Genomic DNA, 27,516 nt, shown 5'->3' with positions numbered 1-27,516 from the left:
TTTTTTACTTCTACTTTTGTACAGTTCCTACAATCTACAAGCACTGTGGCTGTTGGCAGCTGTCACTGATACCAAATAGAATTATCTTTAGCTCCCACCCTCACACTCACACTCAAAACTGCACACATGCAGGACAGAAGCCTGGGCTTGTTCCTTTTTCTCTCGCTCTCTCAGCTCCCAAGGCTGAGATTACTCTGCTTCATCTGGATCGCCCATCTCTGGGGTCTCATAGCTGAGTTTCAGTTCCCCAATCCTACCTTCTCCTCGGGGCCAGCACTGGGGCTGCAGGTAATATTTTGGGTTGGCAGGCAGGGATGCCTGTGGGACAGCAAGGTCACCCCTACATGGGTCCCAGGGTGGGAGGACTCTCTGAGGCTTTGCTCTTCAGGCTCTGGGAACCTAGGGCCAGAGGGAGGAAAGGGGAAGGGCTGGGCAGCTGGAGGAGAGAAGGGCTTGTTCCTTCCTCCTGTCATCCTTGCTTGACATCCTCAGACCCAGCTCCTGCTCAAGACCACACTGGTGCAGCCCTCACAGGGAGCCTCTTCCTCTCCACGCTTGGTTGGGTTAGTCCTCAGAGAGATGGTGGGTTGGGATGGGAAGCAGGGGCCTTGTTGAGAATTGTGAAAAAATGTTAGGGAAATGGAAAGGAAACTGGGAGAGAAGGAGATGGAGTAAGAGGAGAAAAAGTAGACTGGGGAGGTGGAAATGAGATGGAGGGAACACACTTTTATGGAGTGAACTGTTCTTACCTGTGTACTTAACCTCACACAGCTTGGAGGAAGGCATTCCCATCTCCACTTTACAGATGTGGAGATTGAATCTCAGGCAGGGTACATGACTTGCTCAAAGTAATGCTAGATAGAAAGCCACTGAACTGGGACTTGAACCTTGCTATTCTAAAAGTCTCTCCTTTGTAGCACTCTGCCTCCAAAGAGGAGAGGAGGCAAGCCGAACGGAACAGAGAAAGGAGCATAGAAGGAGATCTGGGGTTGGGCACGTTGGATATTGAGTCTGGGCTTGGGCATGTTCCATATTGGGTCCCTTCCTCCTTGGCCTGCTTTTTCCTGAGTCTTCAGAGAACTGGAGAGCACCCACACCCAAAGGAAGTATAAGATCCCCACCATGGTGGGAACACTTCAGTTCCTCCCTAGGCTCTCAGATAGGAGACAGACAGGGAGGGGCTCGCCTGGGCAGGTCTCTGGGCCAGCAAGGGGGGCTGCCAAGGCTCTGCCTGTGCTTTTTCCTGGCCTGCACTGTTCCTGTCTCTTCCTCAACTGCCCTGGCTCCTTCCTTTTCCCTTTTTTTTCCAATCTCCTCTAATTCCTTTGCTTTTCTGTCACTCTACTTCATATTTTCAATCTTTCTCTTTCCACTGGCCCCAACCCTTCAGTTTACCACATGCCCTCTAGCTCCTCACTGCAAACAGAGCTTCTCTTTAAGTCCCATCACCTGTTCACCCTTATGTCCATTTATTTATTTATTTTTATACAGACCAGGTCTCACAATTTGCTCAGGCTGGTCTAGAACTCCTGGATTCAAACAATCCTCCCACTTCAGCCTCCCAAAGTGTTGGGATTACAGGCATGAGCCACCCCGCCCAGCCATTATCTCCTTTCTTTTATTGCAGAATGTCTTAAAGGAGTTACACTCGCTGTCCTCATTTGTTCCTAATGTTTATGCAGAAATGTTGACAAAGAGACATCAATGGTCTGCCTTTAAGATAACTAATATCAAATGTACACTCTCATTATGTGCCCTGTCCCCACGACCCACCCAGGTTGGCTCTGAGGTTTACAGAGCTTATTTGCCCCAGATTCTGTAATGAGTTAGTGGAAAAAGCAGGAATCCAAGAACAAGGCGTGTGGCCCCAAAGGACAGGCTTCTGACCACCATGTCCTGCTTCCCCATCCCCCCGAACAGCTCCAAGGGCTGTTCTCTTGGATGGCTTTTGGTGAGTTTACTATGGCCAGAGTGGGCCATTTGTCCTGTAGACTTTGGACCATAATTCAATAGCACACCCAAAACAGATCTTTCTGGGGGCAGATTAATAGTAGCTCAGGAAACTGATGATATAAAATAAGAATGACAATTTATTAATTTAAAATACATACTCTAACTGTCAGGAGAACCAGAATGTTCACTTCAGCATGACAAGTGCATTCTTTCCCTGTGGGCAGGCTTCTGTGGGAAAGCAAATTATTATCAGCAGGTTGCTTGGTGAGCATGGAATCAGAGCAAGGGGAATTAGCTGTAATAACTTGATTGCTGAACGGCCTCAGATCATTAAAGAGACTCTCCATTTTAATCCTTTGCTTAAAGTGTTGAGTCACCTGCACCCAGATGTGCCCATTTTCACTGTAAGAAGAGACCTCCTTGTGGAAGGCTGCCCTCTTCCTCACAGGATGCTTAAGTAGCAGTTCCAGCATGGAGGTCTTGGTATCTTCAATATCAAGGTGTCTAAAACCAACTCTTTAATTTCCCTGTACAAACTGGCATCTTCTTTTGACTTTGCTATTTCTTGCATTAGAAAATTATTTTCTGTGACCAAGATTCAACACCCAAACTTGAAATGTAAAAAAAAAAAAGCATTTATGGAAGTATGAATTTCAATCTTTAAAACAAATATGCACTGCTTTTTAAATTAATATATGTAAAGTCCTTAGCTATTATTTGCTACATTCCTCTCTCTACTTTCTCACACTTCCCTTATTAAAAGCAACCCTCTAGGATTTTCACATGAAGAAACTACCATTTTAATCCCTGGCATAAGATTAAAATGGTATAATTTTAATTATACCATTTATTTAATTATACCTTAGCCATAAGAAGCTAAGGGTAACATAAGACTCATCTAGCAGCTTTCCTTTTTCCATTTCCTCTACTTTGAGGCAGTTTTTAAGAGGGAGAACTTATTCTTGTAAATATTGTTTGCTTCAGTACTTGTAAAGGGTTAAATTTCAAAATCCTAAGTTCCTGCTTCTAGAGCTAGACTTGACTTTAGCAAACCTTTTTCTTTCAACTGATTTTGTTTAATCTATTTCCTTAGATCTTTACTGTTCCAAAAGTTCAACGAAAGATGACTTTTTCTTTACTCTGACAACCTTTAGACGTGGAGCGAGTGTCAGTGGTGGTATTTCGGTGAGTTGATAAATTTGCAAGAATGACGGGACTAAATGTTGCTTCTAGAGTTAAACTAGAATCTGCTACATTACTATGAGTCCTCCGTAAAGTATACCTGATTGCCATTGCTACTAGAAAAAGACTAGATTTGAGGAAACATGGACTTGAATGTCAATTCTTATTTTTTCGATGTTACTTTATGTTTTAGAGTGACAACACTTGACTAGGATCATTAATAAGAAACAACTTCTGGAAATCTTATAGAAATATTGTTTATTTCATGCAATAGTGATTATATAATTACCGTGACAGAATATTTTCTACAAAATGAAAAATGGCTAAAATTGAAAAATGGATTTATTCAGTATGTTCAAAATAAAAGGTTTCAAAGACACTTTGGAAGATGGTATTGGAGAAATTAACAGTAGCAACATAGCTGTATGTTTTAAAAGTAATTTTAGGAAGAATATGGAAGAATATGACATTGCTTTATGTTTGAATGTCTAGGAACTTTTAAAATGAGAAGTGCTAGCAGGAAGATCTAAAATAAGATAGAGAAGAGGTTACATGGATATATTCTCCTTAGTTACCTTATATTACACAATTGTATTTAAGTTCATGTTTGTTAACTGTTAGTACCAGTCCCTCACACCAATCTAGCATCCAATAAGGACAAAGAAAGGATAAGCTGCCAAGTGCCTGGTACTTTGATTAGCTTTCTGAGAGATAAATGTCTTCTGCCTGCATTCTCATTGCCGCTGTTTGGGTATAGAGTCCCCTTTTTTTTCAATCTTGCTTGAAGAATTGTTCTTCCTTTCCTCTGCTCTGGGGACTCAGCCCATGAACACAGAACATGTTGACTTAGTCCCACTGGAGAATTTTCAAGCCCTGACAAGTTGGCTTAGACCTTGCTGATGAGCCTTTACCCTCTGGCCAAGTGGGGCCACCAGATACAGATGTCGTTGTCACAGAATTCATTCACCTGCCCAATACCATTTTGTATTTGTTGCTATGACTATTCGTGAAACAAAAACAATTTTGTTTTTTGTTTGTTTTTTGAGTATTTTGTGAAACAAACAACAAAGTCCTTCATGGATGAAAACTCACTTTTGTCTGTGGTATTTTTGACAGGAAGTCTTTACCACCAAACATCGTTTTTGTGAATCTTCCTTTATAACTCTAGTGCCTCCTCTCCCCAGGTTTGCTCATTTTCTCTTCTTTCTTCTGCTCTTCAATTTGCCTGCAGCACTCTTCCTATTGCTAACCCAGTTTTGCTCATGCTTTGAGGTTCTTCCCAGGCTGAAGATAAGGGTGTGTAGGAAGATGGGGACCAGAAAAAAGGAGGGAGCAGCCAAAAAAGCTGCAGCCACTCCAGCTTGGGAAGGCAGATCTAAGACATTTTGGGGCCGGGGTCTGGGATCCAGGGAGGGATAGTTGCTAAAAGGAAAGTGTCTTTTAGCATCTGGAAGCCCTTCCTCCATTTCTCATATAAATTAATTTTTCATTCAACAAGTGTTTACTGAGCATTACTACGTGCCAGACAGGCATTAGATGCTGGAGATACAGCTATGGAGCCTTGTCCTAAAAGAGTTTGTGGAATAATGGGGAAATAGCCAATATAATAGAAAAATGTATTCTAGAGTGATAGGGGCTCTCACATGGGCAGTGCCAGGTTCTACGGGAACACACAGGAAGTGCTCCTCCTATCTCTGATTTGGGGAGGTCAGAGAAGGCCTCCTAAAGGAAATGATATATGAGTTGACATTGGACAGATGAGTAGGAGCTAGTCAGATAAAGGGGGTGGAGACAGATGGCTACAGGCAGAGGGAAGAGCATGTGTGAAGGCCCCCAAATGGAAAGAGGCTGAGTTGTATATTTCTGGAGTGCAGACATGAGGAGGTGCAGGGAAGCATGGGAGCAGGGAAGGAGAGTGATGAGGAAACAGGCTGGAAAGATGAGCAGGGATCAAGTCGCAGAAGGTCCTAGGAGTCATGTTAGAGTTTTTTTCCTGAGGCCAACAAGAGGTGTTTGCAGGGTTTTTAGCAGGGGTGTGACATGATGCCATTCCCCTTTATAATGATAACTCTGGCTTTGATGTGGAGACTGGTCTACAGGTGGCCAAGCCTGGAACAAGGGAGGAACATAGAGGGAGAGCAAGCACTGGTCAGCAGGCATGTCCTGGAGATAACCCACTGCCTGGGGCTGGGGTGGGGGAGTAGAGAGGCGGGGCTAGGAGGGATGGTCTTGGGCAGCCTTGCTGGCAGCTGGTTGAAGATGTGGAGGGAGCAACAGGGGAGTTACTGATGGGGTCATATTTGATGACCTAGCTTTGCTTTTAGCAACACCCGGCAGCGACACCCCTATGTCCTTGCTTGGATTCGTAAGTTTTAGTAACCTGGCCCCTAGAAAACACTGGGTCCTGCAAAGTATCAGTGACCCTATTTGTTAGGCATACTCCAGGGGCCAGAGAAGGAAGAAATGATGGTCTCAGGCTTTTTAGACTTCTCGGGGATTTGTAGTGGAGCAGTGTGTGTTGATGAACTTCCTCTGCAACCTCTTTTCTTGTAACTACTAAGCCATAAGTGTTGTTCTTCCCCTTCTCTGGTCACCATATGACTGACCAACTTCTTCTTTATGTGTGTTGGCCGCATCCTGCCACACCACTTTCCTGAGCAGGAAGCAAACCAGTCATTTTTTTTCTAACTGAAAGAGCATGTGGTCAGTACCTCTGCCTGCACTGTCATGTGTTTGCAAAGGTGCATTTATTTCCTTGGTCTTTTGGGTTTTGAATGTTTGAAATTACTTGTTTGCTCCTTCATTTATCATTCTAAATCTCTAAGAGTTTACAATGTGAAGAAAATTAGACCACATGTAGGGAAAAAATGAAATATAATAATGATATTATTCTGGTTTAAAAAAAATAACTGCCTGGAGAAGACTACGTTCATGAGAATAAATTGAGGAAAAGTTTTGGATTGCATTTTGTTTCTCTAGAGCCTGGGCAATAATTTCCTGTCACACATAGCTCTCGAAGTTCAGTTGTGGTTCTCAGCTGTGGCTTGTGAAAGAATCACCTATGGCATTTAAATAAAAGGCAGATGCTGGAACCTCACCCCTGAGATATTCTGATTCACAGGATTTGAGATATATTTGATTCAATTTGAATGCCAAATTGAGTGGCGCATTTGTGCTTACCTTGAGTTGTCTCATATGGCCTTTAAAATACAAATAGATTATTTTTGTACAGAATTATTCTTATCTGGCTGGACTAAAGCCTGATAAATCTGTTGTTCTTTCCTGTGTCAGTGACTTCCTAATTATCTAGATTTGTCTAGGAAGAAAGTTAAAGGAGGTAAATTTATAGTTATTGTGTATTTTTCAGATACTAATATTGCATACTTCTTTTTCTTAGGTAGGCCACTTATTGAGACCTGGTGAAAGATCAGGTATAATAATGTTCTGCAGTGAAAAGAAATTGCGTGGTAAGTTTTGAGTTCTTCCAATGATGCAAAGTGATATTTTAAAAATATAATTTTAATTTTTTCATGGAAGTTTTATTTATATATAAAAAGCACACAGGTCTAGGTGTTCAGCTCAATGAACTTCGATGATTATATACACCCATGTAACTACAAAGGGTGTATAAAACAAGATATAGAACATTGATTTCTATCACCCCAGAAAGTTCCCTTGTGCTCCTTTTCGTTCATTCTTTCTACACCCACTGTGACCATCTTTTGATTTCTGTCAGATCAGTTTTACCTACTTTTGAAATGAATATAAATGAAATCATACAGTATGTGTTCTTTCGTATTGCTGCTTGTGCTCAGCATAAGGTTTTTGACATATACCTATACAGTTGAATGTATTAATAGTTTGTTCTTCATTTTAAATTTCAAAGCAGTGTTCCATTGTGTGAACACACCAACATTTAAAACAGAGTTCATATAGTTAGAAATAATTTTGATCATGATAGCAGAAAACACACTTTGTTTTTTAGGTTGAGTAATTTGGTTGAGTAATTAATAGTATTATTAACACTTTTCAGTTTGCTGAATCCAATTTCTTTAATAGAGCATCCACACCAGAGAGTGTTGATTGTCTCTTTTGTCTCTAGTTAGTCAGTGACAGGCTATTATGTAATTTTTCCTTCAGTGGACGTGTGTCCAACCTATTATGGCTGTTTTCTTTATTTTTGACCATAGACTCTTTAGAGACTAAAGGCTGGATTAGAGTTTACATAGTGCCCTGTCCTTCCTTCCAATATCGTCCCTGATAGGTGGTTAACCTACTTCTGCAGGTAATTATATCATGATGCACTTCATTCTCTTGTTGGATACTTATTCATTGCAACATTTAGTCTCATAATGAGCTGAACTCTGTCTCAATGTGGTTCCCACCCACAGGCCATTAATTATGCCCTCTGGGGCAATATATTCATATTCCCAATGCTAATCAGGAGTCTAGAATTATTGCCACCCATTTTTTTCCAGTAAAATGATTTATTTATATACAATCTTAATAGTGTGACGATAAGATTAACTGACTTTAACACAAACAAGTTTTCAACAGGACCCAGTGTTGCAAACTTTTGATGTGTTCTAACATGATCTGAGATCCAGGTCTTATTCTCTTAAACAGTAATTCATATTTATATGTATATATTAATGCATATATGTAAAAGTAGGAAATTTTTGGAAATAAAAATAAGAAAGCATAAGTCGCTGTAATCATGCCACCTAGAAATAACTACTTGAGGTTGCTGTGTTGCACAACTTTACAGGGCTCTAATTATAGTGACCTCTATTAATATATTTGTGTATATTGATCCAAATATATATCCCCAAATGGAATTATCCTGTACATTATTTTGAAACCTCCTCTTTAAACTTAGAATTATAATCACAGACATCTTTTATGTCTTTAAACATTTCTCAATAACATTATTTTTATTTACATTTCCCCTAACTTTTAATTTTGAAAATGTTGAATTTTACAGAATTGAAAGAATGATATGATGAACACGCAGAAACCCTTCACCTTAATTATACAATTATTACTATTTTGCCACATGTGCTTCCTTACTGTCTGTCTCTTTTTCTATACAAACACATGCCCTCATATGTACAAACACACACGTGGGGTCTTTTTTTTTTTTTTTTTCAAATTTCAGTAGGTTTTTGGGGAATAGGTAGTGTTTGGTTACATGAATAAGTTCTTTAGTGGTGATTTCTGAGATTTGGTGTACCCATAACCTGAGCAGTATACACTGTTCCCAATTTGTAGTCTTTTTTCCCTCACTCTCCCTGCCACCCTTTCCCCCAAGTCCCCAAAATCCATTGTATCATTCTTATGCCTTTGCATCCTCATAGCTTAGCTCCCACTTATGGGTGAGGACATATGATGTTTGGTTTTCCATTCCTGAGTTACTTCACTTAGAATAATGGTCTCCAATTCCATCCAGGTTGCTGCAAATGCCATTATTTCGTTCATTCTTATGGCTGAGTAGTATTCCATAGTGTATATATGGGTGCGTGTGTGTGTGTGTGTGTGTGTGTGTGTGTATATATATATATATGCCATATTTTCTTTATTTGCTTGTTGATTGATGGGCATTTTGGCTGCTTCCATATTGTTTGCGATTGAGAATTGTGCTGCTATAAACATGCGTGTGCAAGTATCTTTTTTGTATAATGACTTCTCTTCCTCTGCGTAGATACCCAGGAGTGGGATTGCTGGGTCAAATGGTAGATCTACTTTTAGTTCTTCAAGGAATCTTCACACTGTTTTCCATAATGGTTGTACTAGATTACATTCCCACCAACAGTGTAAACATATTTCCTTTTTACCACATCTACATCAACATTTATTATTTTTTGATTATGGCCTTTCTTGCAGCAGGGAGGTGGTATCACATTGTGGTTTTGATTTGCATTTCCCTGATAATTAGTGATGTTGAGCATTTTTTCATATATTTGTTGGCCATTTGTATATCCTCTTTTGAGAATTGTCTATTCATGTCCTTAGGCCACTTTTTGATGGGATCCGTTTGTTTTTTTTCTTGCTGATTTGTTTGAGTTCCTTGTAGATTCTGGATATTAGTCTTTTGTCGGATGTATAGATTGTGAAGATTTTTCTCCTACACTGTGGGTTGTCTATTGGCTGATTATTTCTTTTGCTGTGCAGAAGCTTTTTAGTTTAATGAAGTACCATTTATTTATGTTTGTTTTTGTTGCATTTGCTCTTGGGTTCTTGGTCATGAAATCTTTGCCTAAGCCAGTGTCTAGAAGGGTTTTTCTGATGTTATCTTCTATAATTTTTATAGTTTCAGTTCTTAGATTTAAGTCTTTGATTCATCTTGAGTTGATTTTTGTATAAGGTGAGAGATGAGAATCCAGTTTCATTCTTCCACATGTGGCTTGCCAATTATCCCAGCACCATTTGTTAAATTGGGTATCCTTTCCCCCATTGATGATTTTGTTTGATTTGTCGAAGATCAGGTGACTGTAAATATTTAGCTTTACTTCTGGCTTCTCTATTCTGTTGCATTGGTCTACATGCCTGTTTTTATACCAGTATTATGCTGTTTTGGTGCCTAGGGCCTTATAGTATAGTTTGAAGTCGGGTAATGTAATGCTTCTAGATTTGTTCTTTTTGCTTAGTCTTGCTTTGGCTATGTGGGCTCTTTTTGGTTCCACATGAATTTTAGTATTGTTTTTTCTAGTTCTGTGAAAAATGATGTTGGTATTTTGATGGGAATTGCATTGAATTTGTAGATTGCTTTTGGCAGTATAGTCATTTTTACAATATTGATTCTACCCATCCATGAGCATGTGTTTCCATTTGTTTGTGTCATCTATGATTTCTTTCAGCAGTGTTTTATAGTCTTCCTTGTAGAGGTCTTTCACCTCCTTGGTTAAGTATATTCCTAAGTATCTTTTTTATGGCTATGATAAAAAGGTTTGAGTTCTTCATTTGATTCTCAGCTTGGTTGCTGTTGGTGTATAGCAGGGCTACTGATTTGTGTATATTAATTTTGTATCCTGAAACTACTGAATTCATTTACCGTTTCTAGGAGCTTTTTGGAAGAGTCTTTAGGGTTTTCTAGGTGTATGATCATGTCATCAGCAAACAGCAACAGTTTGACTTTCTCTTTACTGATTTGGATGCCCTTTATTTCTTTCTCTTGTCTGATTGCTCTGGCTAGGACTTCCAGTACTATGTTGAATAGAAGTGGTGAAAATGGGCATCCTTGTCTTGTTCCAGTTCTCAGGGGGAATGCTTTCAACTTTTCCCTATTCAGTATAATGTTGGCTGTGGGTTTGTCATAGATGGCTTCTATTAACTTAAGGTGTGCCCTTTCTATGCTGATTTTGCTGAGGGTTTTAATCATAAAGGGATGCTGGATTTTGTCAAATACTTTTTCTGCATCTATTGAGATGATCATGTGATTTTTGTTTTTAATTCTATTTATGTGGTATATCACATTTATTGACTTGTGTATGTTTCACCTGCATCCCTGGTATGAAACTCACTTGATTATGTTGGAGAATCTTTTTGATATGTTGTTGGATTTGGCTAGCTGGTATTTTGTTGAGGAGTTTTACATCTATATTCATAAAGGATATTGTTCTGTAGTTTTTTTTTTTTTGTTATGTCCATCCCTGGTTTTGGTATTAGGGTGATACTGGCTTCATAGAATGATTTAGGGAGGATTCTCTCTTTGTCTATCTTGTGGAATAGTGTCAAAAGGATTGGTACCAATTCTTTGAATGTCTGATAGAATTCATTTGTGAATTCTTGTGATCCTGGACTTTTTTGTTGTTGGCAACTTTTAAATTACCATTTCAATCTCACTGTTTGTTATTGATCTGTTCAGAGTTTCTGTTTGTTCCTGGTTTAATCTAGGAGGGTTGTATATTTCCAGGAATTTATCCATTTCCTTTAGGTTTTCCAGTTTATGGACGTAAAGGTGTTTATAGTGGCCTTGAGTGATCTTTTGTATTTCTGTGGTATTGGTTGTAATATCTCCTGTTTCATTTCTAATTGAGCTTATTTGGATCTTCTCTCTTCTTTTCTTGGTTAATCTCACTAATGGTCTATCAATTTTATTTACCTTTTCAAAGAATCAGCTTTTTGTTTCATTTGTCTTTTGTGTGGTTTTTTTTTGTTTCAAATTCATTTAGTGTGCTCTGATCTTGGTTATTTCTTTTCTTCTGCTGGGCTTGGGTTTGGTTTGTTCTTGTTTCTCTAGTTCCTTGAGATGTGACCTTAGATTGTCTATTTGTGCTCTTTCAGACTTTTTGATGTAGGCATTTAATGCTATGAAGTTTCCTCTTAGCACCGCTTTTGCTGTATCCCAGAGGTTTTGTTAGGTTGTGTCACTATTATTGTTCAGTTTGAAGAATTTCTAAATTTCCATCTTGATTTCATTGTTGACCCAATGATCATTCAGGAGCAGGTTATTTAATTTCCATTTATTTGCATGGTTTTAAGGGTTCCTTTTGGAGTTGATTTCCAATTTTATTCCACTGTGGTTTAAGAGAGTACTTGCTATAATTTCAATTTTCTTAAATTTGTTGAGACTTGTTTTGTGGACTTTCATATGGTCTATCTTGGAGAATATTCCATGTGCTGATGAATAGAATGTGTATTCTGCATTTGTTGGGTAGAATGTTCTGTAAATATCTGTTAAGTCCATCTGTTTTAGGGTATAGTTTAAGTTCATCATTTCCTTGTTGACTTTCTGTCTTGATGACCCGTCTAGTGCTGTTAGTAGAGTACTGAAGTCTCCCACTATTATTGTGTTGCTGTCTATCTTGTTTCTAAGGTCTAGTAGTAATTGTTTTATAAATTTGGGAGCTCAAGTGTTAGGTGCATATATATTTAACATTGTGATAATTTCCTGTTGGACTAGTCCTTTTATCATTATATAATTTCCCTCTTTGTCTTTTTAAACTGCTGTTGCTTTAAGGTTTCTTTTGTCTGTTATGAGAATAGCTACTCCTGCTTGCTTTTGTTGTCCATGTGCATAGAATATCTTTTTCCACCCCATTACCTTAAGTTCATGTGAGTCTTTATGACACACAGGTTTCTGTTGTTTTTGTCAAATGTTGTAGACATCATGACACTTACCCCAAATACTTCAGCACACATCCCCTAAGAACAAGGACATTCTCCTGCATACCCACATTATCATCACCATACCTGAGAAATGTAACATTGATAAATGGCATATATCCCATTTTTCACTTTCCTCAGTGGTCCCCAGTATATCTCATCTCTTGGAATTGGTTTTAATTTTTGGTACAGTATCCAATCAATGTTCATAAACTGAATTTGGCTAATTCCTTTATTTTCTTTTAAATTTAAAATAATTTTTCATTATTTTGAATTTTGGGAACGTCTAGTCTATCCATTTTATTGAATATTCTAGCATGGTTTAATTTCTTCTAAAGTAATTTGGGTTAAATATTTTTGGCACAAATACTGTGTACATAGTTGTTTTTTTATTAATTAGTTAATTGACACATTAATTAGTTAATTGACAGTTTTTTGATGAGGAATGGAACTTGTTAATCCTCCTCACACAGAACTTCATTTTACCGACAAATGCTAATTGCTATGTAGTGAGTCTAAGTTTTGGCTGTGTAACTGTGTCTGCATTCACTTCCTGACAGTGACTGGCAGAGAAAGCTGAGGCCAGTCACTTCTTCTTGGACTTGTCACAATGGCCCATGACCTGCAAGACTGACGTGATGAAATGATCACCATCATTTGTATCATCATGAGTGGGACTGACACATCTTTGTGATCCTCCTTAGATGACATCAGTTTCTGTAGATCTGGCAATAGTCTGGAGAGCTTTTTATTTTAACCTAAAACATGCATTCATTTATTTAGTCACTCCACAAACATTTTTGAGTCCTTATAATTTGTGAGGTAGCACCAACCTTGACTTCAAATGGCTTTTTACAATTCAATAAAATATATGTATTCTGATACAATTTTTAAGTTTATGGTAGCAAGGATAACTTAAAATAGTTTATTAAACATCACTATAAGTGGTATATTTGCCTACAAGTGGTATATTTGCCTACAAGTGGTATCTTTGCCAGAGGGGTACAGACTGGAGATCTTCTAATCAGCCTGGAGTTGTCAGAGGGAAAAATCATGCAGAGATGATATTTTATCTCAGTGAGAAAGTTCACGTCTGCAGTCTTTAATAAAGTTGCCCTTACATTTCTATGCACTTCCACAACATCATTGGGAAGCATAGGACATTGATGATGTGTGTGAAAATATGACAAGCCAGCCATGGGTCTTGTGGGGAAATAACAATTTTCTCCCAGATATGCTTTATTCTTTATTATCTCCATATTCAGATGTCTTGCATTCTTTTTTTTTTTTTTTTTTTTTGAGATGGAGTTTTGCTCTTGTTGCCCAGGCTGGAGTGCAGTGGTGTGATCTCAGCTCACTGCAACCTCCGCCTCCCGGATTCAAGCAATTCTCCTGCCTCAGCCTCCCGAGTAGCTGGGATTACAGGCATGCACCACCACGCCTGGCTAATTTTGTATTTTTAGTAGAGATGGGGTTTCTCCATGTTGAGGTTGGTCTTGAACTCCTGACCTCAGGTGATCCGCCCGCCTCGGCCTCCCAAAGTGCTGGGATTACAGGCGTGAGCCACCGCGCCTGGCATGTCTTGCATTCTTTAAGATGTAAAAAGGTCCAGCCCCTTGACTCAAATGTTTAAAACATTATGATTACAGTCTATTTATGATTACAGTCTATTTTCTGTTTGTTCTTTGAAATTCACTCTTTCCTTATAGCTTGTATGAGAGGCCCAAAGACAAATTGTTTTGAAGTGTACAAGTGACAGGGTGCAGTGGCTCACACCTGCAATCTCAGCACTTTGGGAGGCTGAGTTAGGAGGATCGCTTGAGGTCAGGAGTTTTAGACCAGAGTGGGCCACACAGTGAGACCCCTGTCTCTACCAAAAATTTAAAAAGTAGCCGGGCATGGTGGCACGTGCCTGTAGTTCCAGCTCCTTGGGGGACTGAGGTGGGAGGATCACATGGGCCCAGGAGATTGAGGCTTCAGTGAGCTCTGATTGTGCTACTGCACTCCTGCCTGAGTGACAGACTGGGACCTAGTCTCTAAAAAAAGAAAAGAAAAGAAAAAAAATTGTACACGTGCTTTTCCGCAACCAGGAAGAAGGTTGTTTATGGGTAAAATACCTAATTCAGATCTCATTAGTTTAGAAATATGGGAAGCAAAAGAAGTACATAATTAGAGGCCTTCTTTAAACCAGCTTAGCTGTTCTTTATTCCAAAATGTGGGGGTTGTGGAGTCAGAACACATTACTGCCTTAGTATGTTTATGGGGTGTAGGGTAGGATGAATCAGACCAGGGCTGTGTATGTCTTCTGTGGGCCCTAGGCACTTTTGCCTTTGTGGGTCCCTTCCTCCATAAAAACATATGAAAAATTATGTTTGATGAATATGTCAGTATAAAGACAAATATAATCCAGGTTAGATTCATTATTATGTATCCATTACTATTATATTCATTTTTCCTCTGATTTTGAAATAAATGAAAATTGAAACAGTTTTGTGGGCTCTTGAAAATATCATGGGCCCTAGACACTCTGCCTACTATGCCTCATGGATAAGTCAGCCCTGAATCAGATATGCATACTGGGGTGAAATAGCCTTCCAGAGAGCAACTCTGTATATCTTGGGGAGGAGAGAGAGAGACAGCTTCTTATGCTTATTTTTGTGAATCTACATATAGAAAGTAGTTAAATATGCTTTTAGTGGGAGTAGTCCTTTCAAGTTATTATTGCCACTATAAGTTTAAAAACCATGTGGTAGACTGGGCTTGGTGGCTCATGCCTGTTATCCTAGTGCTTTGGGAGGCTGAGGTGGGAGGATCACTTGAGGCCAGGAGTTTGAGACCAGCCTGGGCCACATAGCAATACCCTGTCTCTGCAAAAAATTAAAAATTAGCTGGGCATGGTGGCATGGTTCTGTACTACTCAGGAGACTGAGGTGGGAGGATAGCTTGAGCCCAGGAGGTCAAGGTTGCAGTGAGCTATGATTGTGCCATTTTACTCCAGCCTGTGTGACAGAGTGAGACCCTATCTAAAAAAAAAAAAAAAAAAAAAAAAAAAAGTCACCTGACAATACAGAACTCTATGGTACTTATGTATTTTCATGACACAACCAAAATCTTTAATTTTTTCTTGCCAACTTACACATACTATTTGAATTTAGGTGACTGTGACATAACAGATCAATAGCATAAGAATTTACTGGGTTTGGCCTGAGTGGGTATTATGGGTTTACAAGGCTCTGTTAATATTCCGTAATTGTCCTTTGTGAACACAATTGTTGCGTGACAGAAACAACATGAGTCAGAAGTGATAGGAATGAACCTGGTTCTACTTACCAGGCATTTGTATTCAAATCCTCTGAGCCTCAATTTTCGCATTTGTAAAATGGGACTAATGTTTACCTCTGAAGGTTACTGTGAGCATGAACGTAAAATGAAATATATGTGAAGTAACTCATAAATTATAAAAGCAGTATGTAAATGTTAGTACTGAATTCATAGATATATGATACAGTTCATTGATTTCTAGGTTTTTCTCCTGAAAACTCCTAATTTCTAAGTTTTTTTTTAATTTTCTTTTTTTTTTAATTTTTTTATTTTTTTAGTATTTATTGATCATTCTTGGGTGTTCCTCGGAGAGGGGGATTTGGCAGGGTCATAGGACAATAGTGGAGGGAAGGTCAGCAGATAAACATGTGAACAAGGGTCTCTGGTTTTCCTAGACAGAGGATCCTGCGGCCTTCCGCAGTGTTTGTGTCCCTGGGTACTTGAGATTAGGGAGTGGTGATGACTCTCAACGAGCATGCTGCCTTCAAGCATCTGTTTAACAAAGCACATCTTGCACCGCCCTTAATCCATTTAACCCTGAGTGGACACAGCACATGTTTCAGAGAGCATGGGGTTGGGGGTAAGGTTATAGATTAACAGCATCCCAAGGCAGAAGAATTTTTCCTAGTACAGAACAAAATGGAGTTTCCCATGTCTACTTCTTTCCACACAGACACAGTTAACGATCCGATCTCTCTTTCCTTTCCCCACATTTCCCCCTCTTCTATTCGACAAAACCTCCATCGTCATCATGGCCCGTTCTCAATGAGCTGTTGGGTACACCTCCCAGACGGGGTGGCGGCCGGGCAGAGGGGCTCCTCACTTCCCAGACGGGGCGGCCGGGCAGAGGCGCCCCCCACCTCCCAGATGGGGCAGCGGCCGGGCGGAGGCGCCCCCCACCTCCCTCCCGGATGGGGCGGCCGGCCGGGTGGGGGCTGCCCCCCACCTCCCGGACGGGGCGGCTGCCGGGCGGAGGGACTCCTCACTTCTCAGACGGGGCGGCCGGGCAGAGATGCTCCTCACCTCCCAGATGGGGTGGTGGTCAGGCAGAGACACTCCTCAGTTCCCAGACGGGGTCGCAGCTGGGCAGAGGTGCTCCTCACATCCCAGATGGGGCGGCGGGGCAGAGGTACTCCCCAAATCTCAGACGATGGGCGGCCCGGCAGAAACACTCCTCACTTCCTAGACGGGATGGCGGCCGGGAAGAGGCGCTCCTCACTTCCCAGACTGGGTGGCCAGGCAGAGGGGCTCCTCACATCCCAGACGATGGGCGGCCAGGCAGAGACGCTCCTCACTTCCCAGACGGGGTGGCGGCCGGGCAGAGGCTGCAATCTCCGCACTTTGGGAGGCCAAGGCAGGCGGCTGGGAGGTGGAGGTTGTAGCGAGCCGAGATCGTGCCACTGCACTCCAGCCTGGGCAACATTGAGCACTGAGTGAGCGAGACTCCGTCTGCAATCCCGGCACCTCGGGAGGCCGAGGCAGGCAGATCCCTCGCGGTCAGGAGCTGGATACCAGCCCGGCCAACACGGTGAAACCCCGTCTCCACCAAAAAATGCAAAAACCAGTCAGGTGTGGCGGCGCGCGCCTGCAATCCCAGGCACTCAGCAGTCTGAGGCAGGAGAATCAGGCAGGGAGGTTGCAGTGAGCCGAGATGGCGGCAGTACAGTCCAGCCTCGGCTTTCACAACTTTGGTGGCATCAGAGAGAGACCAGGGAGAGGGGGAGGGGGAGAGGGAGAGGGAGAGGGAGAGCTCTAAGTTTTACAAAAACAGTGTTGTCCAGTTTTATGGCTGACATGAGCATTATATACACAGGTGGGTTTCCTATTTACTGAGGTGACTTGTATAGGGCTCTGATTTCCAAGGGGACATCCTGGAAGCCTCTTCTGTACCCTCTGGGACTCTTTCAAAAGGGTTGTTTACTTATGGTGACTCTCTAGTGGCCTGCCAGTGTGATGCAAATGACAGTGGTCAGTTGCTTTGGTTGAAGTTTATATACCTGCTTCTCAGGCATTTACAACGACTTCTCTTACAATAAATGTTTCATTATCACATCTGTTTAACAAACTAACAGGCCGTAATAGGACCTAGGGGTCATGGAGGTTCAATGCCAACAGCATTTTGGAAAGTATTGTTTTTGGCCTGCACTTGGGGAATAAAGTCTGTTTTTTTTTTTTTTTTTTTTTTTTTGTATAATTAGATTACATAACACCATAAACATTGCTTTGAGCATATATTATTTAACAGGTAATGTGCTTGTCCTTTGATAGAGGGTGATAAAAAAGATGAATAAGACATGGAACCTATCCTTATAGGTACCTTATCAATGCATATAAAAGTATTTTTATTTGTATTAATTTATATGTTTAAAAAGTGTTATTTCTTATTGGGTTTATCTCTTATGGAACAATAAATCCAAAAGCTGTTTTCTCAAGTAGATTTTCAGTTGCTCTTGTGAAGGAACTAGTTTTTGTTTGAATTTGCATTTCGTCTACCATAATAATTTATTTTAAATTGGATCATGTTTTAAAAAGTCATCTATTTTCTTAGTTTGGTTGAATGAGGCTGTTGAAATGAAGTACCACATGGTGCTGGCCAGCGAGTGACATACGTAAGACAGTGCTGGCTTCACAAAAGCCCTCTCATAACTTTGGGGTTCTGTTTCCTAATGAGTTCTCTTCTACGTTTTAACAACTTTTTGGTGTCCAGAGAGAAAAGGCATGGGAAATTATCTTTGGTTCCACTAGAGATGAGAGAGAAAGACTTAATATATTCCATTTCACTATACTAAAGTTCTGTGCAAAAAGATGCTTGAAATTATCGTAGAGACTGAATCTTTGCTGCTTGTTATAAATATTGCAGGGCATAAGCCTTCCAGTCATAGGTTCATCAGCTTTTATGATTGGGAGTGACAGGGAGGCAGCATTGCAGTCCTTAGTCCTAGGTGTGGTCTAGAATTTATCCTGTTTTTAAGTCACTTTGGAATAGAAGTTTTTTTCTCAGACAGGATACACTATATATTTTTAAATCTTCTCCCATAGTCATAGTGCAGAGATATAAATAGAAGTACAGGTAGGAGATGTCTTCTGCCTTTCAAACCCTTCCTAAGTTTGTGTGCTGCTTTAACTTTATTCACATAGAGCAGTCTGTTTTATTACTCAGGATATGGGCTAGGTTAGGATGCTGTCACAAACCACCAGTCACAGAGGACTTCCTAAAGAGAAGCCCCAGGGAGTGTTCCTCTCCACCACCCTTCCCTCACCTCTCTGTGGAATTTGGGGAGAGCGGCTATTCTCTCCACAAAAACTCTTTTTTTCTTGGGTTTCATGACCCTCATGCAGATACTTCTTGCTTCTCAGGCTGCTCTGCCTCCGTCTCCTTCATTGCACCCCGGTGGTGGAATTTCCCCCTGGCTCAGTCTTCTGCACTTTTCTCTCTGTTCACTTTGTTCCTCAGAGAACTCCCCCTCTATTTTGGTTTCTGTTCATCTCTATAGAGATGACTTTTAAAACTATGGTGTTTATTGTGAAATCTTTCCTAAACATTGTACGTTATTTCCAACTGTTGGTGATTTCGATCTAATAGTTTTATCAATATAGCTTTAGATTGCACAGAATTAGAAAACCTGGGAATTAGAAGAATCTTCGAAGTCAGTTTTTCCAGCTTTATTTCTACTTTGACAATCTGTTTCTATAGCGCTGATGAATATTTTCCTTGAATATTGCTCTGACAAGTAGCTCAGATATCTAATTTGGGAGATGTCTAATTCTCTTTCTTTTTCTTTTTTTTTTTTAGAAGCAGGGTCTCACTCTGTCACCCAGGCTGGAGTGCAGTGGTGATCATAGCTCACTACAGCCTCAAACTCTTGGGCTCAAATGATCCTCCCACTTCAGCCTTCCAAGTAGCCACGTCTACAGCTGTGCCACCACACCTGGCTAGTTTTTTAATTTTTTTGTAAAGATAGGGTCTCACTATACTGTTCAGGTTTGTCTTGAAGGCCTGGCCTGAAGTAATCTTTCACCCTGGGCCTCCTAAAGTGTTAACGATTACAGGCGTGAGCCACTGTGTTCAACCTCATTATCTGTTTTGACAGTAAATTCAACCATATGTTAACAGAATTTCAGATCCTTGTAAAGTTTACTTTCTGTTCTGAATTTTGGAATAACAGAGTATTTATTCTGCCATCTACCTTAAAAACAATCAAATATTTGAAGATCTCTCTCATTTTGCCACATGCTCTCTTTCTTTTGCTAATATTCTCTCTCTCTTTCAGTCCCTGATTTTTTGGGTGGACACCTGCAAGTTTCCTCTAATATATGACATGGCTCATAGTTTTTAGACTCTCAGTATCTTACCTATAATATGAGCTTCACCAGGGAAGGGCTGCTATCTTTCTCATTTTTGACCCTGCAACATGTAGTATGGTGTGTGTCACTTTGTTCTAGAACCTGGACATCTACTGAGTAGATGTTTGAATGAACACATCATGGTCACAAAACGTTTTGATGCTCTTGGCTTCTCCAGTGGCTTCTATATTGCTTACAACTGGGTTCGGTTGAACCCAGTTTTCAAGATGTAGTCTGACTTAACTTGGAATGGAGTGGTACCAGATTCTGCTGATCTGGAATTTGGCTTCCATTAAGATTGTATTAGCAGCTTTTGGGAATTTGTACTTATGGCTCACTGAGCTAGCAGTGAAGGCAGAAAAACCATGAAAGGGTCTTGAGTCAGGTGTTATGTTTCTGTATTTATTAAGTTGATGTAGAGTCATTGAATTAGTCAGGATTCTCTAGTAAAACGGAATGTATATGTGTGTGTGTATATATATATAGTAGTATATATATATACACACACACATATATACAAATATATGTATATATAATATACAATATATAATAATATAAAAATATATATACATGTATATGTGTATATACGTGTATATATGTGTATATTTGTATATATGTGTATATACACCTATATTTGTATATAGGTGTATATATACATGTATGTATGTGTCCAAATACATACATATATGGATATATGTATGCATTTATATATATTCATTTATATTATATATAAATGCTATATGGATTTGCCTCGTATGATTATTGATACTGAAAAGTCCTGATTTGCAGTTGGCAAACTGGAGACCCAGGAGAGCCAGTGGCATGATTTCAGTCCAAATGCCAGCAGGCTTGAGACCCAGGAAGAGCCAATGTTTTAGTTTGAGTCTGAAGGCAAGAAAATACTGATGTCCCAGCTCAAAGGCAAGAGGAGTTCCTTCTACTCAGCCTTTTTGTTCTATTCAGGCCTTGAGCTGATCGGATGAATCCCACACACATCAGGGATGGTGATCTGCTTTACGCTGCCTACTGATTAAAATGTTGATCTCATCCAGAAAGACCCTCACAGACACACCAGAACTGTGCTTGACCAAATATCTGAGCACCCTGTAGCCAAGTCAAGTTGACACACAAAATTCACCCTCACAGACATACTTTAGTTTATCAAGATATTTTTTGAATTTGTGTATTTCTCCTTTTGGTTTGTCAGGTTTTTCTTTACATATTTTGAGGCTACGTTATTGGATGCATACAAATTTAGAGTTGTTGTATAGTCCTGGAAGATCAATCTTTTGTTACTATGGGATGACTCTATCTCTAGCAGTGCTTATTGTATTAAAGTTTAATTTATCTGATATGAGTATGATAATACCAGATTTCCTATGGTTAATGTTGCATGTTATATATTTTCACATTTTTTTTACTTTAAACTCTTTAATATTTTTATATTTAAGATGCTGCATATAGAGTTTTAAAAAATTCAGTTTGATAAACTTTGGCTTTTAAGTAGAATATTTAGTCTACTTACTTATATCTAATATAGTTATTGCTATATTTGTATCAGTAGTAAAATAAATCCATTATCTTAATATTTGTTGTTATTCATTGATTTTCTTTTTATTGCCTTCTTTTGCATTAATCAAATATTTTTATTCTAGTTCCAACCACCTGTTAGCTTGGTAGTCATCATTCCTTTAAACTTCTTTTTGTGATTACTCTGGTTAACAACATTTCTGTATAGTTGAATGAGTACTTTTACTACTTTATCAACAATATCATGAATTTAGAATATTTTAACTCTTTTAATCACATTTTTATGCTATCATTACCATGTATTTAATTCTTGGTACATTTTAAAAGCAGCAGTGCAACAGTAATAAATAACATGTATTATTGTCAGTACAGTAATTATTTGTGCAGATTTACCCGTAATCATTCTGTTATTTTTTATTTTTCTGCATTCTATCTAGAATAGTTTTTCTTCTTTCTTAAGACTTCCTTTTTTTTTTTTAAATGTGGGAATGCTGGTAATGAATTCTATCACTTTTTGTCAGTTAGAAAAAGTATTTATTTTGGATTTACATTTGAATGTGAATATTTCCACTGGGTGGAGAATTCTATGTTGATACTCTTTTCTTCTGGCACTTTAAAGATATCTTTCCACTGCATTCAGGCCTCCACTGACTTTTTTGAAAAGTAAGGTGACAATCTTATTATTACTTTTTTGAAGATGACGTATCTTTTTCCTGTGGCTGCTTCAAAAACTTTGTCTTTGAGCAGTATTACTATTATGTGTCTAGATATAGTTTCTTTTTTTATCCGGCTTGGGATTCTTAGAAATTCTTCATTTTGTAGTTTGATGTCTTTTGAAAGTTTTGGAAAATTCCCAGTCAGAATATCCTCAGGGATGTTTCTATCCCCTATTCTCTCTGTTCTCCTCAATGGGAATCCAGTTACACATATGATAAACCTTTAACCATATATCTTATCTTTTTATGCTCTTTTCTGAAATTTTAAACTTTTCATCTTTCCATATGCAGTTTTCATATTTTCTACTGACCAGTTTCCAGCTTACTATTACCCTATGTTGCTGTTTCTAATTTTCTGTTCATATGTTGAATTCTGAATTTACCATATTTTCAAATTCTAGAGTTTTCATTTGTTTCTTTTACATATATTTCAGTTCTTTAGTGAAATTTTCCATCTTGTTATCTTTTTAATGTACATGTTCATCAGTTAAAGTCCAAATCTAATAGTTCTAATATCTGGATCATCTGTTTTTATTTTATATTTATTTCTTTTTGTTTTCAATAATTTGATATTATCTTCTGCCATAACCACTAATTTGTTATTGAATGCTAGATATTGTAAATGAAAAATTGTAGAGGATCTGGATAATGTCTTCCTTCAGGAGGATTTACTTTACATCTGGGTAGCAGTTAGAGAAGGAGCAGATTGTCTTGATCCAGTCAGGGACCGAGATACTTTTGAGGCTGAATTTCAATCTTTATAAGGTTTAGTATATTTTCATTGGTTTGTCTCATCAAATATAATCCTTTAGAAGTGAAATGAAAACTTAGTGTGTACCAAGACCTCTCTTCCCTGCTAGGCTCTGAACTCTAATTATTGTTTTTTCTCACTTCTGGGCAGCTTTGGAATTAGCAAGTGTTTCAAGGGGAAAGGTACAGAATATCAGGTTTACTTTAATACATTTCTCTTTTCTTCCGGATCTTGGCTATTTAAATTCTGGCTGTTTTGTTGTTCCATGAGATCTTCAAGTAGCTATGTATATTTCCTCTAGCATTTATCGTTATTCTTAGCAGGTGGGTTGGTCCTGACACAAGTTACTACATTATATAGGAAGCTGAAGTCACAAGTTAATTTTTAAATAATCTGTTTTATAAGTTTATAAGAATACATTAAATATTAGTATTTTATAGTTATTAGGTGATTATTTGAATACATCAGGAAGATGTATGAGTGAGAAATGAAAAAAATGTTAAGTTGAATAAGAAAATGGTCAATCAATATATTAATTAGTCTTCTCTGCTGGAATGAGCTAAACTTTAGTCAGGACACATAAACAAATGTAAATCTATTTGGAAATGCTTCAAACTACAGTGAAAAATAAAATGATTAAATACTTAAAATAATATTCTATGTTGGATACATTCATTGGGCTTAGAACATATTTCCAAATGCATTTTTCTAACTCTACGTTTCTTCATTATTTATGATTTCCAAGTATACAATCTAATTGCCATATTTTGGTTTTATAAAAAAAAGTTTAAGTAAAAATTTTCATCCATAGAATTATACTTTATTGTAAAATGCTTTTAAGTCCCTTCCATACAACCATTACTACAGAACACCCCTTTGATCCAGTATTTGAGCCAGAATCTGACATATAGGGTAAGCAGTTAATGAATGTTATCTGTCACTGTATTAGGCTGAGTATTGTCAGTCAATGCTACTTGAGTTAGAGTACCCCAGGGGACCTAGTTCTCATCTAATGTTGCTCTCACAATTTGTCCAAACAGAACTTCCCAATATAAAAATAATTATAATTTTTAAATTTCTGGACTTAATTTTGAAATCTGGACTCTCTTTTGATGGCAGAATGAAATCTTAAAGCATGTGAGGTAATCTCAAATGTGCTATTTTCTTTTTTTTAAAAGCACCTAAAAGAGAGCTAACCAAATATGATATTTTCTATAAATAAAAGTACTCTTAATAACTCAGAAATTAAAAGCCTACTGTGAATTGTAAATTTACTTTTTACATGGTGAAAAAGCTAATTTAAACATCACATTTCAGGCCAAGTGAGGTGGCTCATACCTGTAATCCCCGTACTTTGGAAGGCCAAGGCTAGAGAATCTTTTGAGCCCAAGAGTTTGAGACCAGCCCTGGTAACACAGGGAAATCCCATCTCTAAAAAAAAAAAAATCACATTTCAATAATTTTGGCTAGTACGATCTTGTTTCACTGTAGTAGTGCTGATTGTCTTATGAAAAATAAAAAATATTGACTAGTCATTCATTCATTCACTTTTTAAAAAACGAAACAGAAATGTATTCCTCACAGTTCTAGAGATGGTGAAATCCAATCAAGTGGTCAGCAGATTCAGTATCTGGTGAGGCTTGCTTCCTTGTTCATAGACAGCCATGTTTTTACTGTGTCCTCACATGGCAGAAGGGATGAGGGAGCTTTCTGTGGTCCCTTTGACAGGGGTGGCACTAATTTCATTTGTGAGGCCTCTGCCTTCATGACCTAATCACCTCCCAAGGTCCCACCTCTAAATTGCATCACATAGGGAATTAGATTTTTATTATTTTATTTTATTTAAGTTCTGGGATACATGTGCAGGATGTGCAGGTTTGTTACATAGGTAAATGTGCGCCATGGTGGTTTGCTGCATCTATCAACCTGTCACCTAGGAATTAAGCCCAGCATGCATTAACTATTTTTCCCGATGCTCTCCCTCCCATTGTTCCCCTACCCCACAGGCCCCAGTGTGTGTTCTTCCCCTCCCTGTGTCCATGTGTTCTCACTGTTCATCTCCCACTTATAAGTGAGAACATGTGATGTTTGGTTCTTTGTTCCTGTTTTAGTGTGCTGAGGATAATGGCTTCCAGCTCCATCCATGTCCCTGCACAGGACATGATCTCATTCCTTTTTATGGCTGCATAGTATTCCATGATGTATATGTACCACATTTTCTTTATCCAGTCTATCATTGATGGGCATTTGGGTTGATTCTATGTCTTTGCCATTGTGAATAGTGCTGCAATGAACATATGTGTGCATGTATCTTTGTAATAGAATGATTTATATTCCTTCGGGTATATACCTAGTAATGGGATTGCTGGGGCAAATGGTATTTCTGCCCGTAGCTCTTTGAGGAATCGCCATACTGACTTCCGCAATGGTTGGAGTAATTTATATTCCCACCAATAGTGTAAAAACATTCCTGTTTCTCGAGATCGCGCCATTGCACTCCAGCCTGGGAGACAGAGTGAGACTCTGTCTCAAAAAAAAAGAAAGAAAGAAAAAAAGAAGTTCCTGTTTCTCCACAGCCTCACTAGCATCTGTGGTTTCTTGACTTTTTAATAATTGCCATTCTGACTGGTGTGAGATAGTATCTCACTGTGGTTTTTATTTGCATTTCTCTAATAGTCAGTGATGTTGAGCCTTTTTTCATGTTTGTTGCCCGCATAAATGTCTTCTTTTGAGAAGTTCATGTCCTTTGCCCACTTTTCAATGTGGTTGTTTTCTTTTTCTTGTAAATTTGTTTAAGTTCCTTATAGATTCTGGGTGTTAGATCTTTGTCAGGTGGATAGATTGCAAAAATTTTTTCCCATTCTGTAGGCTGTCTGTTCACTCTGATGATAGTTCGTTTTGCTGTGCAGAAGCTCTTTAGTTTAATTAGATCCCATTTGTCAACTTTTACTTTTGTTGCAATTGCTTTTGATATTTTTGTCATGAAATCTTTGCCCATGCCTATGTCTTGAATGGTACTGCCTAGATTTTCTTTTAGGGTTTTTATAGTTTTGGGTTTTACATTTGAGTCTTTAATCCATCTTGAGTTAATTTTCATATAAGGCATAAGGAAGGGGTCCAGTTTCAATCTTCTGCATATGGCTAGCCAGTTCTCCTAGCACCCTTTATTAAAAAGGAAATCCTTTCCCCATTGCTTGTTTTTGTCAGGTAACCAAAACAGCATGGTACTGGTACAAAAACAGACACATAGACCAATGGAACAGAATAGAGAACTCAGAAATAAGACTGCACATCTACAACCATCTGATCTTTGAGAAACCATTCATTCACTTATTGATTTATCTATCCATTCATCTATCTAGCCATCCATCCATCTATCCATCATTCTGTCCATTTCAGAAATATATACTGAACATTGATTATGTGCTAGACACTGTTCCAAAGGTTGCAGGTACAGCTGTGAACAAAACAGGTTTAAAGAAGTAAAAAGCCCTCAACCTGCATGGAGCTCACATTCTGGTCGGGGGGCGGGGCAGAAAGACAATCAACAAAATAAATGAATAAATAATCTTCTACATTGGGTGGGAGTGTGCTGCAGTTTCAAAAAGGATAACCATGGAAGGCTGAATTAAGAAGACATATTTGATTGCAGATTTGAAGGAAGTGAGGCGGCAGCCATGTAAATACTTGAGCGATAAGCATGCCAGGCAGAGGGAACAGTAAGTGCAAAGGCCATGAGATGAGAATGGACCTGGTGTGGTCAAGGAACAAGAGGCCACTGAGGCTGGAGTTGAATGAAGATGGGGGACAGTGGTTGTCAGGGCTGGATCGAGGGTTTTTTTGTTTGTTTGTTTTTTGTTTTTTGTTTTTTTTTTAGAGGGAGTCTCACTCTGTCACCCAAGCTGGAGTGCAGAGACGCCTCCCGGGTTCAAGCAATTCTTCCCAAGTAGCTGGGACTACAGACGCCTGCCACCACGCCCAGCTAATTGTATTTTTAGTAGAGATGTGGTTTCACCATGTTGGTCAGGCTGTCTCGAGCTCCTGCTCAGGTGATCCACCCGCCTTGGCCTCCTAAAGTGCTGGGATTACAGGTGTGAGCCACCGTGCCCAACCTGGATCTAGGTTTTTTGAGGTCTTAAGCTAATATAAATACAAAATACAAAATCAGGTATAATAAAAAATATTTATTTAGAGTGAGAAAATCTCTATAAATTATAATTTTGAAAATTTGCAAAATACCCCAAGCATCCCAAAATTCAGAAAAACAACACAATGTCTTCATTTTGCTGAATGTGCCTTTATAAAATGTTTTATTTATTTATTTTTGGCCTTTTATTTTTGATTGCCTCCCATATAACAATTATTTTGTTACAAAATTTTCTAAAGAGAGACTTAGATAATTCAGTTTTTCCTTTGGTATAGTTAATTAACATTAACTTAAGAATTATGGTAGCTTAGAAAAAATTTTCACCTTTGTGACTTCACAATGTCACATAAACATTTAGAATGGTCAACCTTGGAAAAACTTCCACCAAGTTTCTTTCATATATGAACTGTTACAGATATACTTGCCATAAGTAGTGCTGCTGTAAGTAGGTTTATGCTCTATAAGCA

General features: G+C 38.8%; 1 protein-coding gene across 12 annotated transcripts in view; it reads left to right on the top strand.

Annotated features, from left to right (window-relative positions):
• ATP8B4 (ATPase phospholipid transporting 8B4 (putative)) overlaps positions 1 to 27,516 on the top strand; it is a 333,420-nt gene that overhangs the window by 67,226 nt on the left and 238,678 nt on the right. For 5 of the 12 annotated variants that reach the window (XM_063794138.1, XM_016928200.4, XM_009429087.5 and 2 more), the window contains exons 2-3: positions 3,047 to 3,138; positions 6,533 to 6,602. The exons of 3 other annotated variants lie outside the window; for them this stretch is intronic. In XM_063794138.1, the coding sequence (XP_063650208.1) occupies positions 6,575 to 6,602 (28 nt within the window). In that variant the 5' untranslated portion in view covers positions 3,047 to 3,138; positions 6,533 to 6,574. Of the gene's footprint in view, positions 1 to 3,046; positions 3,139 to 6,528; positions 6,603 to 27,516 lie in introns of those variants that run through there. 4 more of the 12 variants (XM_016928203.4, XM_063794136.1, XM_016928202.4 and 1 more) reach the window with 2 other exon arrangements.

This window comes from Pan troglodytes, chromosome 16 (genome assembly GCF_028858775.2).
Source record: "Pan troglodytes isolate AG18354 chromosome 16, NHGRI_mPanTro3-v2.0_pri, whole genome shotgun sequence".
NCBI classification, from domain to species: domain Eukaryota; kingdom Metazoa; phylum Chordata; class Mammalia; order Primates; family Hominidae; genus Pan; species Pan troglodytes.
This window is presented reverse-complemented; position numbering and strand designations above follow the sequence as displayed.